We start from the raw sequence: 20,989 nt of genomic DNA, 5'->3' as shown, positions 1-20,989 counted from the left end.
CACTCATTTGTGTACACAAGATATCTCTGATGCTTTTCCCTCCCTGCCCTGAGTGGGCCCAAGGCTTTGCCTCCTGTCCTGAGATCAGCCCTCAAAGCCCCAAGCTTTAGGCCACCTAGGAAGCCTGCAATTTCCTTGGGATAGGGTCTTCAGTGTTTACTTATATCCTTGGACTCATATTCCCACCTCCTCTCTGTCCTTAGATGAAGTCTTTACTTTTAAAAACTAAACCATCCATTTAGAGGTCATTATTAATAATTTAGGATTTTGGTTTTTTGGTTTTTTTTTTAGTAGGATTTCAGGATCTGTGGTTCATCATATTGCTGGAAATTGAAGTCTTAACCTCCTGATTTGCAAAAAGCTGCCTTAAACTGTACACTCAGGTGATTTTCCAGTATTGAAGGCTTACTCCTTTGAGGGGAAAGAGAATTTGTCAGCACCGGTCTCCAGTAGACTGACAGTATTTCAGCAGTCGCATCCGCTGAGTTCAGTTGGTTACCCTTTTTTGACTATCTTTGTTCAAGGCACTGTGGCTGGCATTAACATTCTTTAGGGAATAACTAAAATTTAGTACAGATCTGTGTGCTTGATGTGCTTTCTCCTTCTCTTTGAGAGGCCTGAAATGAATGAGGTGCAGGAGAGAGCGGGACATGATGTGTATGAGCGTTCAGTGCAAGTTTTGGGAGAATAAACGATGAGTTCATTAGGCCTGTGTTGATTTTGAAGTTAGAATGCAGATTTCTTAGAATAAGCATTTGATAGAAAGGCACAGAAATAGTTAAAGATAAATCAGTTTCACCTGTGAATCTTCTCGTGTTAGAATTTAATCTCTTGCTAGTATTCTGTATAAATCAAATGGAAATATTTTCTGTCCTGTTACAAATTTAGTTCCTTCTCTCCCTTCTCTTTACATAACCTGTTGGTGGTGAGTGATAATCATACAGAAAAATTCACTTCTGCCAAAGCTACTCTGAATCTCTTCTTGTTAGTTGCTTCACCTGCCTTTCTAGAATAATTGTTACAGACCTCTGTTAGGTCACTTATGTGGCATCATTGATACGCACTGTTTTGAAACTGTTTTTCCTTCTAGACGAATTCGCCTGCCCTAATAATAGTAATAATAAAAGCTTCATTTGTGAGTGCTGCATATGTGACTAGACACAGATATATATCACATTTATACTTTATAACCTGTGAGATGGAAGTAAGTACTCCATTGTCCAGATGAGGAAATGGAGACATAAGGAAGCAAAGTAACTTTGTCCAACTCTTACCATGACTAAGTAGCAAGACTAGGATTTAAAGGTGATTTGACCCCCTCACCACTATCTTAATAACTATGCTGTACTGGCAAGAACATTACATTCGTTACTTTTATTACTGCTCTAGTGCCTGGAGTGGTTTCTAGCTCATAGCAGGTGCTCGGGGAACATTTACTGAATGAGAAAACGATGAATTTTGAAACACTGCTGTAGTGGAAACCTTTATGAATTTAGAGTGATCTCTAACATATTTACAAATATGCCAAAGTTTTCAGTCTTGGGATATTAAAGACTAGGAGTGTGGCAACTATCAAATTCTATGTGTGTGCCTACATATACACAATATAAGATGTATTAGGTAAGTAATTGTCCTAGAATTGGAACTTTAATGTATATTGCAGAATCAGAATATTCAGGTATTTGTGTCTCTGACCTATCATGAGATTTCCATCACTTAGCTTAGCGGTGGGCAGGCTACTAGCCATGTATAGGCCGAATGTGGCCTGCCACCTGTTTTCATAAATACAAGTTTTACTGGAACATAGTCATGCTTGTTTGTTTACATGTTGTCTGTAGCTGCTCTTGTGCTACAGGACAGAGTTGAGTGGTTGTGACAGAGAAGATACGGCCAGCAAAGCCTAAAATATTTACTCTATGACTCTGTAGAAAGTTCGCCGACTCCTGGCATAGATTGCTGTTGTTATATTACTTGGTTAATTATTACCCTGCTCTATTTTAAGGGTCTTCATGATAGATTTGAAATTCAGCCAGGTGATGCTTCTCTGTTCATAAATGGACTTCGTGTCGATATGAGTGCTTATGATCCTTTTAGGTACGTATTAAATTACTGATACAAACTAATTATGATTTATATAAAGGAAAATACTGTCCTGAATTTAATATTTGCCAAAATGTAAATAATCACTTACAGGTAAAGCAAATACATGTTTTTGTGCAAAACAATTCTATTATTATTTTGCGAGAATATTCTTAAGTGCCTTAGAATGCAGACTTGGGAGAGACTTTGGAGACATTTGTTCAGATGTGAAAACTGAAGTTCTAAATATTATACCCCTACTTGTCGCATTATTTGAAATTGTCTTTCCTTAGTAGGTCTGTCCTTTAGCAGGGAAGTTCCATGGGACTGCGCTGAGCAGGCCCCAATCTCTACCTTCCAGAAAGGAACTGAAAGGAACACGAGACCATTTCCCCCAGAAGAATGGAATTAACAGAAAAAGTTTAAAGTACTTGTATTTGTCAGAAAGGAAATTTAAATTTGTAGAATTCAGGGTGTTATCTATTTTTGTAGGTAAAAAAAAAATTCTTCGAAAATGCTCTAGAGCAGGGGCCCCTGGGGTGGCTCAGTTGGGTAAGTGTCTGCCTTCGGCTCAGGTCATGGTCCTGGGGTCCTGGGATCAAGCCCACTTCCTCGGGCTCCCTGCTCAGCGGGGAGTCTGCTTCTTCCTCTCTGTCTGCCCCTCCCACTGCTCGTATGTTCTCTCTCTCAGATAAATAAAATCTTTTAAAAAAATGCTCTAGGGCAAAATTAGAAAGTCTTGTATTTGTCATGAGCCTTGATCCACAAATTAGTCATGGGCCAAATAGAAGAAAAACCAGATTGAATTTATTTTACTTTTAAAGAGAAGCATAAAAAAAATTAGTATTTATAAGATAAATTTAGTAAACACAATACTGCAGATATTCAATTTTAATTCAATTGAATATACTTTCATTGAACTTCAATTGATTAAATGTTTATTTCCTTCTCTTACCAGTTTGGGAAGAGTAGGAAAATGTAGGAGAGACTAAGAAATATAGAGCCCAAATGAGGCCTTTCTCTTTATTTAGTTGGATCCTTAGGAAAAAATGATAGCTAAGACCCATAGGGTAAGCACCATCCACAGCAGGAGTAGAGCGGCTGTTAGCTGCTGGCCTGTAAGCCTCAGCAGGACAAAATCCCATCTGTGCTCAGGAATGGTGAAATCGGGTTTAAGAGAGGGAGTAAGTGGTGGGTAGATTTCAGGAAGGTTTTCGTAGCAGGAACATTTTGCCTAGTTATTTAGAAAGGCTGTAGGTTATTCAGGAAATAAAACCCCCGTATCTCCTCCAGCTGGTCGGTTGTGATCTGTGCGACTTGTGACACATTTTGTTCCTCACTCATGTGATCACTAACTGCAGCTCCTCTAAGTCCCTTCAAGGAGGACAAGAAAAGATGTGAGGATGTTTATATCTTCTGACATTTTTAGCACAAAATAAATTCTCAGAAAGAAATCAGAACATGGAAATAAAATCAGTGTGGAGCCTGGAAGAAAATGATTCAGGAAAGAGGAGAAGGAAGGAAAATGTCGCGTTACCAAGGTTACATCCTGAATCCAGAGAGAGGTCCCGTGTGACTAGTACTGCAGAATTACCCATTTACAGGAGGGACAGGAGTGAGGGGCTATCTTATGCTGCTTTCCTACCACCCGTCTCTCCCTGCATTTTGGGTTGTAGAGCACTGATGCAGTCCTTGCCTTCGGACCCTGGAAGTAGTGGGAGGAGCCGGAGCTTCCGTGGGTCTGGTCAGCACTGGTTGAGTCAAATCCTGGTCCAAGCCTGGCTCTCCTCCCCCCGGAAGGTCAGCAGCAAGAGGCCATGGCCACGACCGGGGAGGAAGGCAGGTAGGGCTGAGTAAATTTGAGGAGGTCCATAAATGGTGTCTCACATTTCTACCTTTGAGCCGCTGACACATCTTTTTCTCTAAGCAATCACCTCAACTACAGATTTGAGGAGACAAACTGGTACGAACTGGATGTTAATCATTTTGATAGCCAACCTGTTCTGCTTGAGCCTGTGTCTACCAGAAAGAAAGATAAAACAAAGGTGTCTTGATATCCCTACTTGTGTGGTTTTTTTCTGTATCTTAATGAAGTAGTCTGGCTCAGAATATTCTGGGGCTCTTGATAAATATGTATTTGTAATGCATGTAACATTAAAATTCGGTATTATAGGGTCGCCTGGGTGGCTCAGTCATTAAGCGTCTGCCTTCAGCTCACGTCATGATCCCGGGGTCCTGGGATTGAGCCCTGCATCAGGCTCCCTGCTCAGCGGGAAGCCTGCTTCTCCCTCTCCCAATCCCCCTGCTTGTGTTCCCTCTCTTGCTGTCTCTCTCTCTGTCAAATAAATAAAATCTTTAAAAAATATATTTAAAATTCAGTATTATAAAATCAATATTAAAATTCAGTTCGGTGAATATCTGAGTGCCTACTATGCTATAGAAACTGGTACATATTGAGGGTGTAGTGGTGAAGAAAACAGAAGCAAATGGTCTAGTGGGGTAACTGATAGTAAATATATAATGATAGTGTAGTAAGGTTTACAAAAGATAAAGTGCAGTGCTCTGGGATTGTATAACTCCAGAGATTTCAACCAGTTCTTGATGGAACATGGGGACAGTAGAAATGTCAGATTTCTTAAAGGAAGTGATCATTTAAGCTGACACTTAGAGGATGAATCAGGCAAAGTGGGGAGTGGGGGTTCTGCAAGCAATGGCACATTTGAGGAAATGAAAATCCACTCCTGTGGCCAGGCTGTGGAGTGCGTAGGAGCCGGAAGAAGGTCACACAGGTGGTCGAGGGGCAGATTGTGCAACCAGGTTTCGGATTTTTACCTTTCCTCTCAAGGGCAGGAGAACCTGGTGAAGGGCTCTAAGCAAATCTAAAGATAATGACTATTTAAAAGAGAAGCATGAGAAATTATATTAATTGTTTCACACTCCAGAGGTACATCGAGTTTTCCTGATAAATAGACCTAGCACATTTAAGGAATGATTTTTTTTTTAATTGGTAGCCCAAATTAAAGATTTGAAAAGAGCAAGGAAGAAACATGCTTATTGAGGGCAACTGTGTGCCCAGTAGTGAATTAATTTAATCTTAATGCCATATAGAGTGATTATCACCATTCTCTTTTTTAGATGGGGAAATGAAGACTCAAATGTCACACAAAGATAGGGACACAGCTGGCAAATAGTAGCAAGATTCAAAATCTCATGCTCTTTCCAGTGTACCCTGTAGCTCAATCTGGTCTTTCTATTGATGGTTTTCCTTAGAAACTAGGTTGAGATTACAAAGGTGGTAGATAAAAAAGCTATGGGGAATATTAAAGTTCTATTGCCCCCCAAAAGTGTCTGATTAGTAAGCATCATAATATTTTAAAAATGGAGAGAATATTGGCAATGCAATCCAGGATTCTTATTTTACAAGGAAGAGAATTTAGACCAAAGGGGTTAAGAACTTCAAGAAGCCACACATGTGCAGTAGTGGTGTAGCCCAGACTAAATCTTATTATTAGAAGGGTGATTTGTGGTGTCTAAGCTAGTGCTCTTTTTACCACACTCATCCTGTAATTGATTGGAGGGGAGGCTAAAAAGTGTGCTTTGTAGAGCAGTGGTCAGAACTGCCCGGGATACAGACATTCAGAGCTAAGTCCTCCAGGCCAGCTTAAGACACTTATTAAAAAAAACCGCTTTTGTAAAAGTTCAGATATTAGATCTCTGAGTGGCTCAGTCGGTTAAACATCTGCCTTCAAGCTTAGGTCATGATCCTGGGGTCCTGGGAACAAGCCCTGTGTCAAGCTCCCTGCTCAGCCAGGAGCTTGATTCTCCCTTTCCTCCTTGCTCCTGCCATCTCTGTCGCTATCTGTCTCTCTCCCTCTCAAATAAAATCTTATTTATTTATTTATTTTAGAATTCTTTATTCATTTGACAGAGAGAGTACAAGCAAGAGGGGCGTTTCAGGCAGAGGGAGACAAGCAGGCTCCCCACTGAGCAGGGAGCCCGATGCGAGGCTCCATCCCAGGACCCTGAAATCATGACCTGAGCCGAAGGCAGACGCTTAACTGTCTGAGCTACCCAGGTGCCCCTAAATAAAAGAAAATCTTTAAAAATAAAAATAAATGTAGATCTTTGTAGACCTCCCTGAGAATGGTATTCTGAAATCCATATTCTGTTCATTTCTGAAAAGCAAAGTGATTTCCATGATTGTATTTTTTTAAGGAAGCAGTTAGGTTGAACATTATAAAGATGAATTTTAAGACTTGGTTTCAGAAAGTAATAAAGCTCTTCCTTGCCTGGTAAAGTTTTACCTTTTCAAACACAAGCACACTTTACCACAATCGGTGAAGCCTTATCGTCACAGCTACCAGGAAGCACTGTCTTCCCACAGCATTCGTATCTCCGCTCTGCGCACCAGCTGAGGGACCTGAGCAGGAGACCAGCTGTCTGGGCCTCAACTACATCACTTGGGACTTCCTGAGGTGGTTGTGAGAAGTGTTCTGTTTAGAAATGACGTGGCACTTACCTGGCACACACACGTGTGAGCTTGATCAGTAGGAGTTTAAAGAATCAAACTGCCCAGACTTTTTGCCAGTAGTGTTATTGATGTTATTTTTAGCAGTAATATCTTCTGTCGTGTTTAAGAGCTCTCAGAGTATTATATATATGATTTGAAATTTTAATATGTATTCTAAGCAGTTGTGAACTTTCATGCTTTAATGGGTCTTTTCTGTGCTAAAATTTTATATTTTAGGTCCTATTTGATCTTACCTTAATGGAAGACTTACCAAAATAGTGACCTAGTTTATTTTTCCCTTTATTTTTGGTTCACTCAAGAGTGAGCATATCTTCACCTCTTTGCTTAAGAATGTAATAAATATACCTTGTTGCCTTAACTCTTAAATAAGATTTTGTCACCACACACAAAAAAGTCAACATGAGTTTACCCTAGGTAACTAATTAGAACTCCTTGTCTTGTTTGCTAATGAGTTTAATAATATTTTTTCCTGCTGTTAATAAAAATACCAGTGAATTCATTTCTAATGCTTTAAGAAAGCTATAAACTTTAAAGGGTTTTTTTTAAATTTGGCAAATCAAAATAAAACTTATTTCTTTTCTTTGAAAGTCTTTTGGATATGCTGAAACTAGAAGGAAAAATGATGAATGGCCTCCACAATCTTGGGATCAACAAAGAAGACGTGAGCAAATTTTTAAAATTAAACTCACATGTTTTGGACCATACCTATGCATTAGATATTAGGCATTCTTCTGTAATGGTAAGTGCTCATGTAATTCCTTGTTTTTAAAACCTTTAGATTTAAAACTTAACATAAAACCAAATATCGGCAGGCTTTCAAATTTAAGCATTTGAAAGAGGTTTCAGGAGAACTCAGAGGAAAAGTGAAAATACGGACTCATCCTCCCTCATTTTCATATCTTCTCTCCCCTTCCTCCTGTTCTCTGCATTTCCTCTCAAGAACTCACTCCTTCAGGATCCTTTCCAGCTTTAAAAAACCAAACACGAACAACCAAGTAACCCCATGAACGACAGCAACAAAACATCAAATAATTAAAATCTGAGGAATGTAAGAATACCTCCTACTATCATGAGAACCTTGCCTGGCCAGCTTACAGGGACCTCCAAGCGTTCTGGTCCGTGTTATCACCTGCAGGAATTGCGAGTCTGCTCACCTCACCCCTGCTTGCAGCAAGGATGCCGTCCCAGCCTCAGTATGGCCTGTAGGGCTGTCAGGGTCCTTCTCCCTCCTTTCATTTCTGAGACTGTGAAATACTCCTCTCACCACTTTCCCTTCTCTCATGCTGGGAAGCCATGTTTCCCCTCTGTCCAATCAACTCCCACTCTTTCTTCAGGCTTCCGCTCCAAACAGTACTTCCTGAGAGAAGCTGCCCTCAACTGTCCAGATTAGAAGATGTTTTCCTATACACATTGTATTGAGGAGCCCCAGGATCAGCCTCAGGCTCCATGTTGTGCTGAAAGGACTCAGGAAGCCTAGAAGTTGTTACACTCAGGGTTACAGTCTATTGGAGCAGAACACAAGCAGTATCAGCAGAGAGAGAAAGAGCATGAGGCAAAGTCCAGAGGAAACCAGGCAGGAGTTTCCAAGCAGCTGCTCCTCGTGGAGTCCTAGAGGACACGCTTGAACTGGGACGTCAGGGTTCCGACGGGGCTGTCATATGGTCGTATGATGCCCACGTGACTGATCTCAGTCACTGAAGCTCCAGACCCTCGGAGGAAAAGCAGATGTTCATCATAAGTCGTGTTGTTCACGGAAATTCTGTACAAGCCTCTGCAGTGAGCAGCATGCAGCAAGGCCCTCAGCATGGGAGAAACTATCAGAACATTTCAAGAGTTGAGTTCTCAGAAGCCAACCTAGAGAACCTTTGTCACAGAAACTGCCCTTCTAGGGAAGGGAATGTGCGAGGTGTGAGCAAGCTGGCCCACTGAGTTAACCCTTTCTACCCCCATATACACACATGTGTGTGTATGTATATATACCTATTTATTATGTTACAGAACTACCAGCCTTCTATATGCTTTGCACAGTTAATTTTTATAATTTTGTCCTGTGATTCTTTGATGTCTTTTTTTCTTATTAGACTGTATAAACTTCTTGAAAGTAGGAATGTTACCCATTTTTTTCTCACCATTTATGTCCCTGGTTTTAGTAGGTACTCAATAAACATATTCTTTGAACAAATAAGTAAATATTTGTCTCAAACCAACGTAAAACAATTTTAACAATGAAACTGAGAACATTCTATTTACAACATAATCAATATAAATATGTCCATATCACCATTATGATTTAACATTAGTGTAAAAAAAGTCAAACTATAAGAAATGAGAAAATGAGAGTATTACATGGCAGATTATATTAAAAACAGCATTTTAATAAGACCTTAGTAAAATAGATTTGAAGTGACAATAAGCAGGTCAAAAAGCTTTATTTCCAAAAGCTGTGTCGTCCTTCCAGCGTTTACAGATTTTGATCTAAGTAATTGCACTGGAAACTACCATCAAGAAATAGTAGGAAATGGAGAAAAGTATTCCTGGAGATATGATCATCACTGCATATTTTTAAAACAAAATAGAAATGAGTTACGTATATAACAGAAAAATACCGTAAATTGTATATCCATGTGCTCAGATATGTTATTCAGACATCAGAATTATGCTTATTCATGCTTCAACAACCAGGAACAATGACTGTGCTCTCATGTTAAGTAAGAAATACAGACTCACATGATATTATCATGTGAAAAGATGGACAGAGGATCCGAAGGAAATAAATCAAAATGTTATTAATGGGTGATGTGGTTTAATAGGTAGTTGGGGTTTTTTCTTTATGTTCTTCTGTAAATTCCAAATTTTTAGCAATGGGTATGTATGACTTACATGATCAGGAAAAAAAATGGGAAGAAAAACCTATCTATTTTGCTAATTGTCTCATGTAAATATTTAGGGGATTTTCTTGGGAATGTTCAGTTATTACAGTACTTTAGTCCTACCCGAATAGCCTTCCCACTTACAAATTTGTTCCACCATCCAAGAATCATGGAAACATAACAGCACCAAAGAAATTGCTGTATATTCCCTGAGGCATCAAAGACCTTCAACTCAGGACAAGTTACATAATTAGTTACCATTGTATTTTCTAGAGCACCAAGTGCCTTGTTATAAAAGTTTATCGTTACTGTGTTTTCCTCCTCTTTAGACCATATTCTGTCATTGGCTGAATTTTACTTTGACTTGGATATCTTTAAGCTCAATTAACAAACGTCTTCTCTAAAAATATTTTATCAGAAAAAGGAATGACCATGTTAGTAATCTTAATACTTTGGGACTTTTATTTTAAGCCTTTATGCTTTTAAACATTTGTAGAAGAGCGCTGGGAGCATGGGCCACAGTAAGAAAAGGAGGGCAGTAAGTTTCAAGACCACTCTGAAGAAGAAATAGATCTTAAGGAAACTTCGCGGCTCCATTCATAAAATACCATCCTGGTCCTCCCAGGTTGGCAGCAGAGGCCGCCCTCTGGGAAGAGGAGCCCTGCTGCTGTCCCCATCATCCATGCCCAGTCCACTTCCCCACTGCTCTACTGTAACAGCTCTGACTCTTTCCCAGTTCTTGGAACACCTGAGGAGGCATTCTTTTCCATTCTAAGAGTGTTGGAAAGTAATTTTTTGAGGCAAAATATAAATATAAATATAATAATAAAAATATAAAATATAAATATAAATAACATAAGATAACCTTTTTAAGTGTGTAATTTGGTGGCATTAAGCACATACACAGTGTTGTAAAATCATCACCATGATCCATTTTTCCAGAACCTTTTCATCATTCCAAACAGAAACTCTGTATCCATTAAGCAGTAACTCCCCACTCCCCTCTCTTCAAACTCCCCGGTAACCTCGGTTCTACTTTGTGTCCCTATGAATTTGCCTTTTCTAAGTGCTTCATAAAAGTGGAATTATGCACTATTTGTCCATTTCTGCCCAGTGTATTTCATTAGGCATACTGTTGTCAAGGTTCATCCATGTTGTAGCACGTATCAGAACTTTATTCTTTTTTAAGGCTAGATAATAGCTTAATTTTAAATACCTTTTTTTACATACTATTAAGGGAAGTTTTGTCTCTTAATTAAATACTTTTACTTTTCCACTTAGAAAGTGCTTGCTTTCAGTAGATGATTATTTGTGACACTTTATTCTGATCCATGAATATGGGATGTCTTTCCATTTATTCAGATCTTCTTTATTTTCTTTCAGTGATGTAGCTTTTGTAGCTTTCAGTGTACTCTCATACTTGTTAAACCTATTTCAAAGTATCTTATCCTTCCCGATGCTATTGTAAATAGAATTGTCCTATGTTTATTTTAGGATTTTTCAATGCCTCTTAATTTTTTTTTGAAAACTGGGCATTTTGAATATTACAGTATGGCACTTCTGAAAGTCAGATTCTCACCTTCCCTGGGTTTGTTGTTGCTGTTTGCTATCATTTTTTGTTACTTGTTTAGTGACTTCTCTGACCTAATTTTGTAAAGCCTGTATTCTTTCTTATGTGTGGCCACAGAAGTCTCTGTTACGTTCACCTAGTCATCTGCTCAGTATGGGACAGAGACTTACTTAAATGTCTGGATCCCAAAAGCCTCCCATTCTTGCATAGGGGGTTCTGGGTGTGTGGCAGATGGATGGGGAGCAGCTCGAATTGGACCCTCAGCCAGGCGCCTTCATCCGCCTCAGCCTTCACTTCTCGCTTACACAGAGCTCCAAAGTCAACCAGAGGAGAGAACTTGGGGCTTCTCAGTCTTCCTGGGCATCTGCATAGCCTTTTAGAATCCCAAGAACATGTCAGAACTTCTTAAAGCATCTCATTCCCCAACCTTTCCTTATTAGATTTTGGTTGCTCTGCTTTCGTCCCAACTGTTTTCTATTGCTGCAGGCAGGAGTGACTAAAACATTGGCCCGTAATTGTTTTACACAAAATGGGGCAGCAGCTCTAACACTGTTATGAGTTAGGCAGGATAAAGAGAAGCCTTTTTAGTCAGTTTTCTAGGGAGTCAGCAGACATTTCAAACAAAAACTAAAATTCTTTCAGAATGAGGTCCGTTCCGCTTTCTCCAGTATTGATACTGGAACTCAGGCTGTCATTTTTCAAGGCTACTGATAAGCTTGGGAGCACGAGATGGGACTAGGATAAGTTTCACACCACATATCTCACTGTTCTGAGATTCAGCCATTTTTCTTGAATAAATGCTCTTAAGGTTGCTGCAAGCTTTTGGTTAGTTTTCATAGTTCTTAAAATGTTGAATTCCCCCCAGTGATTTTCTAGTTTCTTATTGCTTTTATGTCAGGGTGGAGTTTTGAAATTCCTTACTCAGCCATTTTAGCTGGCATCACTTCCCAGAGAAAACCTAAAAGATGTAAATTATAAGTCTTTCAAGTTCTTCGCTTCTCTCAGAAAGTCATCCTCTAACACCATGACCCATCTAGTGCAGGTCCTTGGACCCTGAAGAGATGGTCTTATAAGTTCTAATCTATTAATGACAGTGGCTTTTATTCAGTATCTTGGTAGCCCAGTAGATGCAAAGGCCAGAGTTCCAACCAAACAAACAGCGGTAGATCATTGGAATATCAGTGCCAGTTCTGCATGCAGCTCTGTGAGGCCGTTCTTCCAGTTACTGTCGCAGCTTCTGCAAGTTTACTTGAGAGTAAAAATGGGTTCAGTCTCTGCAGCACCTATGCAAAGTGATTTCCATTGCCTCAGTAGTTCTCCAAAATGGATCAGGGTATCGCCTAGATGAGTTTACCCGACACCCAGGCTATAAATTAGGCCATTGCTGTAGTATTCTACCTTTAGTATTTATGGTAAGAATCACAAAGGACACTTGTTTTCAATGGAGATTCCTAGGCCCTGTTCTGAGATTCTTGCTTTAGTAGGTCTGAAGGCAGGCCAAGGAGTCTGCATTTTCAGTAAACACCTCCAGATATTTTGATACATATTAAAAGTGACTCTACCTCCAATTGTTAACCAAGTTCAATAGGACAGATACATAAAGCATACGGCCCATTTCTCACTTAAAACCAGTATTAACTAACCACCCTGGGGGTCCAATATTCAAATCCTCTACTTTGGTGCCTTTCCCTCCACCGGCCTCTCATTCCCATAGAAGAACAGTGAACTGATCCAGACACTGCTGTCCAAGTCTATAGCGATTTCCAATTCACGGGGCATTCCTAGCATATTGCCAGGATTTTTAGAACTGTTCACATTGCCTTCACATCTTGGCAAAAATTACCTCAAAAACATAAACAAGATACACCACTACGTAATTTTCCAGGGAGACCGAAGTTCTCCCTTCTTCCTCCCCTCCATGGTATCAGGACAGATTATAGTGAAGATAAGCTAATGACAGAGCCCCATGATACTTGTTAACCACAAAATAGAAATGGCTGCAGCTTACCCTGTTACCCCTGCTCATGTGCCTTATGCACTTGGTCAGTGTGTCCCAGACTGAGCCAACTCCCTCCCCACCTGCTTGTGCTTTCCCCTGCAGGGCCTGCTTCTCTTACAGCTACTGTCCGGGTGTGGTAGTAGCTCAGTCTTCTCTCTGAAACCACCGCCTCTGATGTGGTTAAACACTCCAAAACCTGTCGTCTGGATCACTGCAGAGGCCGCCTGAGTTCTTGGGCACCACTGGTCTCCTCTCCTCTGGGACTTTGTGCGGCATGCACTAGACCGTGCCTGTGTCATTCATCTCTCTCACCCTTCGTTTTGATTTTGCATTAATTTTCTCTGTGCACTTTGGTTGATATACATCTGTTGATCTGTCATCCAGTTGACTAAACACTATCTTCCTCCGTGTCCAATCTGCAGTTAAATCTTCTTTAGAAGTTCTTACAGTTCTTTTTTTTTTTTTAAGATTTTATTTATTTATTTGACAGAGATAGAGACAGCCAGCGAGAGAGGGAACACAAGCAGGGGGAGTGGGAGAGGAAGAAGCAGGCTCATAGCAGAAGAGCCTGATGTGGGGCTCGATCCCAGAACGCTGGGATCACGCCCTGAGCTGAAGGCAGACGCTTAACCACTGTGCCACCCAGGGGCCCAGTTCTTACAGTTCTTAATTACAGAGTTTTAAAATTTAGAATATACCTTTGGCTCTTCCTGTAATGGATTTTTAGTTCTCTTACATTTTCTATTTTTCCATCTATTTTTGTTCTTTTTAAAATATATGTATTATCGTAGTTATTTTAAAGTCCTTGTCCAGGTCCCTCTGTATTGTCTGGTTTTTCTCTTGCATTTTGATATTTGGTCCTTTTTTTTGCATGGTAGTTTTTTTTTTTTTTAAAGATTTTTTATTTATTTATTAGACAGAGATAGAGACAGCCAGCGAGAGAGGGAACACAAGCAGGGGGAGTGGGAGAGGAAGAAGCAGGCTCATAGCTGAGGAGCCTGACGTGAGGTTCGATCCCACAACGCCGGGATCACGCCCTGAGCCGAAGGCAGACGCTTAACCGCTGTGCCACCCAGGCGCCCCTGCATGGTAGTTTTTGATAGGAGCCCGAAATTACCAATGTAAAGTCGCAGAAGCAAATGCTTGTCAGGTTTGCTGCGGCAGCCCGAGTACCAGACCTCACCTGGCTCTGTCGAGGCACGTTTCTGGGCTTTGTGGGAGCTCTTACACTTTGTGCCTTCCTCCTGGGGGACTAGCCCTCTCGGTGTCTCAAGTTAAAGTACAGTGTTTGCCAAAGTCTTAACACTTCAGGCTTTAACTTCTGACTCATTACTGTGTTGTGGCTGCAGCTTCAAAGTCCCAGTGTCTGTTTCCCCTTGGCTCTTTTTTTTTTTTTCCTTTCTTTTTTGGTGGTGTTGGGGCCGGGGTGTTGCCATGGGTATGTGCAGGTTCCTAGTCAGCAAATGAGAGGAATTTGTGTAAAGACAGGGACTCTTTGGTTTCTTCCCTGCACTTTCCCCCCTCTCCTGGATTTCCCCATCCCCTCAATTTCTTCCATTTAGGCAACCCTAATTTTAACTTCTGTCTTTCCAGCCCAGTATGACTGTCACTTTCTGTTTGAATTAGTTCTTCCAGGCTGCAATTTGGAAAATCTCCCTAGGGACAGAATTGAGGTGAACGTGGAGCTTGTCTGCTGTGCCTCTTGCCTTTAAGGATTGTAACTCCTTGACCCTTCATAATTCGTTGACCCTACCTCCATGCATCTAAACAGTGATTAAATGTTTACCCCAGCTCTTAGCATTATTTTGGGCAGGTGGCTTAGTCTAGTAGCTCTTGATTAGAATCGGACATCCAGGATGTCATGTTTTATTTTCCTTACGTCTAAGCGTTAAAATTTGAGAAGGGAGGTGGAGGACCTCACTGCTTCCTGTACTGCTAGTAATTAAAATAAAGACTTAATCTCTGTCAAATGGTTTAAGGAGAGTAATTTCTGTACAATTTTATTTTTTAATATGAGAAACAAACATGAATAGAAGAAGTCAGTTCTGGGAGGAGGGTCAGGCTTAATCTAAAAGACCATGGGAATATAAAATTGTTGCGCATAATATATTCCTTAATTTAAAGAATATTCAGCTGGCTTCTTATATTTAATCAGAAACATAGAAATTTCTGTGTATTTTTACTTTGAAAGAATGAAAGCTGGCTTTGAAAATGACTTAAGTATTAGCTTAATATAGCTCTCACAGATTTTTGGATTCTTCCTAGTGGATTAATGACCTAGAAAATGATGATTTGTATGTCACATGGCCTGCAAGTTGCCAGGAGCTTCTAAAGCCTGTGTTCCCTGGAGCTATACCTTCCATAAGGCGTAATTTTCATAATTTGGTGAGTTTTATATGAAATTTTGTATACATCTTTTATAAAGGTATCAGCATTCTTTCCGGATTACCCTGTTCTTGGTGAATAGTCATCTGTGTAATAAGAGGAGAAGACTTGCCTGATGCAGCAAGCTTGAGTGGCTTGGCCAACGAGACATCCAAAGCCACCAATGCCACAAAATCTGCCTCTTCTTATTTAGATGTGCTTTTACAGTTCCGATGTGAAATTGATGAGTTAATGTTTACATTTTCTGAAAGGAATTTGATTGAACATTTTTCCTTCTATATTATAAGGAAGTAACTAAAGATTAAAATTCACTACATTTCAGGGAAAAATACATGAATATCACTTTATCATCTATGCGTATGAGTTCACTATTATAATAGTAAATAACCTGATACAACTATGAAATGTGCAGAAAACATTTAGCTGGGGCTTTATTTTTTTTCAACAAAGGAAGTGAATATGTTCTTTCCTACAGCAGTGTTGATTGAGCAGTTATATTAATGCTATTTTTTCAAAATTCAGTTACTATCTTTTTTAAAAAAAATTAGAGAAAATCAAGTGCACATTTAGAATAAGGTATTTCACTTGTTATTTAAAAAATTTACTTTGTGCTGTGCTTCAAAAAAAGATGAGTGATCTGATATTAAATTCCATGTATTATTCAAATGTTCAGTTTTTAGAAATCCTTCATTACCTATGAAATTCCTTCTTATATAAAAGTCTTTAGAATTGCTAGAAATTTCTTTAAAAAAAGATTGCACCTTGAATTTCATACTTTTAGCGACAGAAACAAACTCGAAATTCATGAAAATTCCAAAACGTTCAAACAAAATAGTGATGATAAACTATCTACTTTCTTTTAGGTTCTGTTTATTGATCCTGCTCAAGAATATGCCTTGGATTTTATAAAGCTTGCTCACCTTTTCTATTATCATGAAATTCCTCTTAGGTAATTGTCAATTTATAACATTAAGCGGTCAGCTGAAAGAAATCCAGTGATGTTCCATTGTACCACAGAGTATTACACAGAGTATTCATTTGGAATTCAAAGCAGTGGTGGGTGGTCTTTGACACCTGACACAACACGGCTGTGCTGTGAAACCTCATTTATCTTTATGATAGACTCTGTTAATCAAAGCTGCTTAGTAATCTCGTTAACCCTGTTCATTCCCTGAGAAAATGATCTGATCACTTTGGGTGCTTAAAGATGGATCCATTTCCCTGAAGTTGTGTCAAGAGTATACTTTCCCTTTATTTTTCTGGAAAAACATGGCCATCTGAGGATATCACCACCAGAGAGAGTTTGACAGTTTGGAGGAATCCATTAGATAGGCGGATGTTGGTGAACAGACATTACAAATCAAACCTCTTCAAATATAGCCCTCCCTCTTTCCCTCCATTAACACATTCTCTCCATCTAGATGTTATAGTCTAGTAATGTTGAAAAATCGTGGCTGGTTGTGATTCAAGGGGTAGTTGTGACATTCCTTATTCACCTTCTTTCCCCAGAATTGGTTTTGTGTTCATTCTTAACACAGATGATGAAGTTGATGGAGCAGATGACGTTGGCGTTGCTCTTTGGCGAGCTTTCAACTATATTGCAGAAGAACTTGACGTATCACAAGCCTTTATTTCCATAGTACTAGTGAGTGCGCTTGGTATACTTTCTTCAGACTGTATAGTGGGTTTTTCTGCCTTATTACTGTAATTATTATTTATTATTTTTATCTTTCCAAGTTTATAAAAAACAATCCTGGGATTAATACAGATGATGAATTTGATTCTTTTAACTCCCAACTGAAATACATAATGTTGTCCCCACTTTATAAGTTAGGCAACTGACACTCTGCCAAAATAGGTGAATTTGCTTGACTTTCTCCAGCTGCTAATGGAATTTAAATCGTATATATAAGTTTAGAGGAAAACATACTCATAGAAAATGATTAGTCAGGGAAGAATTCCTGAACTGGGTCTTGAAAAAAATCATGAATAAAAAAGATTACTGCAAACTTAAATATTCTAAATGACAAAGTATGTAGACTCCTAGAGAATTTCAGAGGAGAAGAAAATCACTTCATGATAGCAATTGGGTGGAAATAGCAGGATGGATACTGAATTTGTATTAAAAAAAAGTTAGAAATTGGCAAGAACTTGATTAAAGAACAATAAGAAATGGGAAGATTATTTCATAATTGAGATTTTGAAACTATTATGGCCGATTGTGGAAACATATATATTAACTGTATTGTTATTAAGAAAGTCAGACCATAGCTTAAAAACTAGCTTTTGTTCATTTTAAAATACATTGGTCTTTTTGCTTTCACCCACTATTATAACAAGGAATGGTTCTTCAAAGTGTGAATGTGAAATTACCAAAGCTCTATAAATTCCCTGCCCTGCTTCCATAGCTCTTGGGAAAACCACTGAAACCTCAAGAACTCCCTGTTGTGGGGCGTTAGAAACTACCAGTGCCTCCGTGACTTGGGGGTACACTTTGTTCTGTGAAGTAGTGCTGTGGATTACGTGTCAGTCTTGTATCTCAGCCTATTACTTTTATTAACTGACTGGTGTAAGAATTTATAAGGAACTTAGACTGACATAGCTTTTATTGAAGTCTGGCCACCTTATTATGAAAGGATCAGTATGATAGTCAAAACTAAGAAACTTGAGGACCTTTTGAAATTCTCCTTACCTAAGTTATCTTAATTCTCTCCATTGACTCTCTATTCTGGAAGCTGTTTGTATCAGACATAAGTTTGCATGTGAATTCGTACTTCTCCAGTTACTGGCCTTTTGAATTATCTACTGTGATGTTCAGCATAATACTGTAATATCTTGGAAGACCAAATTATACTTGAAACCATAGGTTACCATACAGTATACATGGCATAAAAGTATTAAATATGTGCCATAGCCTACAAGTTGTACTAAGCAATTAGAGGAAGGAGAGGGGGAAATGTGTGAGGAAGGAATATTTACAGCATACTAGAATCCACCAGGGTCTGAAGTGTGCAAATGTTCGTGGTTATTTGAACCTATGGATGCTTCAAACCTAAAATTTTTGTAGCCCATAGAAAACCAAAAGATGATTGAGCTAGCATTCTATTGGGAATGTATTGTATTGTATCCTTCAGATGACTTAGCTTCACTAATTTAGAATAATTTGATCAGGGGCACCTGGGTGGCTCAGTCGTTAAGCGTCTGCCTTCGGCTCGTGGTGTGATCCCAGAGTCCTGGGATTGAGCCCCACATCAGGCTCCTCTGCTGGGAGCCTGCTTCTTCCTTTCGCACTCCCTCTGTCTGTGTTCCCTCTCTTGCTGGCTGTTTCTCTCTCTGTCAAATAGATAAATAAAATCTAAAAAAAAAAAAAAAAAAGAATAATTTGAGCAACATCTAGCCTTTTAGTAAAATAAGTGAATTATAAAATCTCTTTAATATTGTTTCATTACTTTCAATGAGCAAATTAATTTATCTAAATTAGATAATTTAAGAATATAGTATCAGGAGAAAGGAATATAGTAGGTCAAAATTATAAGCATATGAAAATTTTTGACATGTGATAGAGAATTATCACATGTCAGTAAGTACAGTATTTATATAGTAAAACAATCAGACTGTGTATTTCAGCTTTTCACAGTGGCTATACAAATTTACTAATTTAATTTTCACTTCCTACCTTGCAAGATTAAGATTAAAAAAAGGTATGTTATGTACTTCATTAATATTTGTTGAATGCATGTTTGAGAATGCAGAAGTATTTTAAGCCTTCAACTTTTGGCTATGATGGGGTAATTGACAAGAGATTAACCATCTCACGGTAAGTAAGTATAAAACTGGACAAAATACATGAAATAAGTCAGTTTTCAGAAGTTGAACAAGAGCTAACATGAGCTATGATCCTTGAAAAAACATCAAAATAAAAATATTCACAGGTAGAGAAAGAATTCTTGCTGGGTAAAAAAAAATTACTAAAGGGAGGGACTTAAGATGGCAGAGAAGTAGGGGACCCCTTTTTCACCCGGTCCCCTGAGTTGAGTTGGATAGGTACCAGACCAGCCTGAACATCCACAGAATCAGCCTGAGACGCAGGAAGATACATCTGGATCTCTACAAATGAACATCTCCAGCACTGAGTATTGAGGTACCAAGCGGGGAGCCATGAAACCACGCACAGATATCGGAAGATAAACAGAAAGGGAAGGGAGCCGCCGCGCTCCGGTACTGGAAAGTGGGAGCCACCTGCACGGGGGAGGAGGCGGACTCGAGGACCGGCACCTGCGAGAGAGCAGACTGAGACTGCGAGCCGGGGAACGCGTGACGAGACTGAAATTGAACTCCGGTGCACGCACTGGAACCAGACTGAGACCAGGAGCTCCAGAGCGCGTGGGGGCGGCTGGCGGTGTTAGAAACACAAAGGACAGAGATGCGCCGGCCCTGGAAGTGAGGGCTGGGATGCTGGGCGTGGGGCGCACGTTCCGGGACGCTGCAGGGTTGAGCAGCACCAACAGAAACAGAGTTAAAGTGGCCAGAACATCAGTGGAGAACGGTCCACGATCCCTCTGTTCTGAGACAGAGGCTGAAATTCTGCCACTGCTGCTCTCTCAGAAGAGGCACAACAAACCGCCAGGGAAAGTTGCCAGAGAACAAAAGCCTGGAAATACCAGTTCACAGTGTGCCCATCCCCATGCCCCTTCGCAGGGGACACAGAAACTCTACCCAAACAGGGTTGCCTGAGTATCGGAGAGGCAGGCCCCTCCCCCAGAAGGCAGGCTGAAAAAATCAAGAAGCCCACATCCCTAAGATCCCTATAAAACAAGGGTGCACGGCCTGGGTCCCGGTCAATAATTTGGGCTCTGGACAACCCCGCAACCTCTCCTCATCGGGATGACGAGAAGGAGAAATCCCCCCCAGCAAAGAAAAGACAATGAGTCTGTGGCCTCTGCCACAGAAATAATGGATATGGATGTAACCAAATTATTAGAAATGGAATTCAGAGTAACAGTGGTCAAGATGATGAGTAGACTTGAAAAAAGTATTAACAAAAATGTTACTGAGAATATAGAATCTCTAAGGGCGGAAATGAGAGCGAATCTGGCAGAAATTAAAAATTCTATGAGCCAAATGCAGTCAAAACTAGAGGCTCTGACGGCCAGGGTGAATGAGGCAGAAGAACGTATCAGCAAATTGGAGGATGGGTTAGTAGAAGAGAAAGCTAAAATAGAATCTGGGCTCAAAAAAATCCACGCTCAAGAATGTAGGTTACAGGACATTACTGACTCAATGAAACGTTCCAATGTCAGAATCATCGGCATCCCCGAGGGGGTGGAGAAAAACAGAGGTCTAGAAGAGATATTTGAACAAATTGTAGCNCAAATTGTAGCTGAAAACTTCCCTAATCTAGCAAAGGAAACAAGCATTCGTGTCCAAGAGGCAGAGAGGACCCCTCCCATGCTCAACCATGCCAAACCTACGCCACGACACGTAATAGTGCAATTCGCAAATATTAGATCCAAGGATACAGTATTGAAAGCGGCCAGGGCAAATAAATTTCTCAA

At 39.8% G+C, this 20,989-nt stretch overlaps 1 protein-coding gene across 3 annotated transcripts in view; it reads left to right on the top strand.

The window, feature by feature from the left end:
* Positions 1 to 20,989, top strand: part of UGGT2 (UDP-glucose glycoprotein glucosyltransferase 2) — a 186,003-nt gene that overhangs the window by 65,192 nt on the left and 99,822 nt on the right. For all 3 annotated transcript variants that reach the window (XM_002918641.4, XM_034665381.1, XM_034665382.1), the window contains 5 exons: positions 2,003 to 2,094; positions 7,199 to 7,349; positions 15,315 to 15,434; positions 16,298 to 16,383; positions 16,944 to 17,079. In XM_002918641.4, coding sequence (XP_002918687.2) covers positions 2,003 to 2,094; positions 7,199 to 7,349; positions 15,315 to 15,434; positions 16,298 to 16,383; positions 16,944 to 17,079 — 585 coding nt within the window. The remainder of the gene's footprint in view (positions 1 to 2,002; positions 2,095 to 7,198; positions 7,350 to 15,314; positions 15,435 to 16,297; positions 16,384 to 16,943; positions 17,080 to 20,989) is intronic.

The sequence above is a fragment of the Ailuropoda melanoleuca genome, chromosome 7 (assembly GCF_002007445.2).
Source record: "Ailuropoda melanoleuca isolate Jingjing chromosome 7, ASM200744v2, whole genome shotgun sequence".
In the NCBI taxonomy this organism is placed as follows: domain Eukaryota; kingdom Metazoa; phylum Chordata; class Mammalia; order Carnivora; family Ursidae; genus Ailuropoda; species Ailuropoda melanoleuca.
This window is presented reverse-complemented; position numbering and strand designations above follow the sequence as displayed.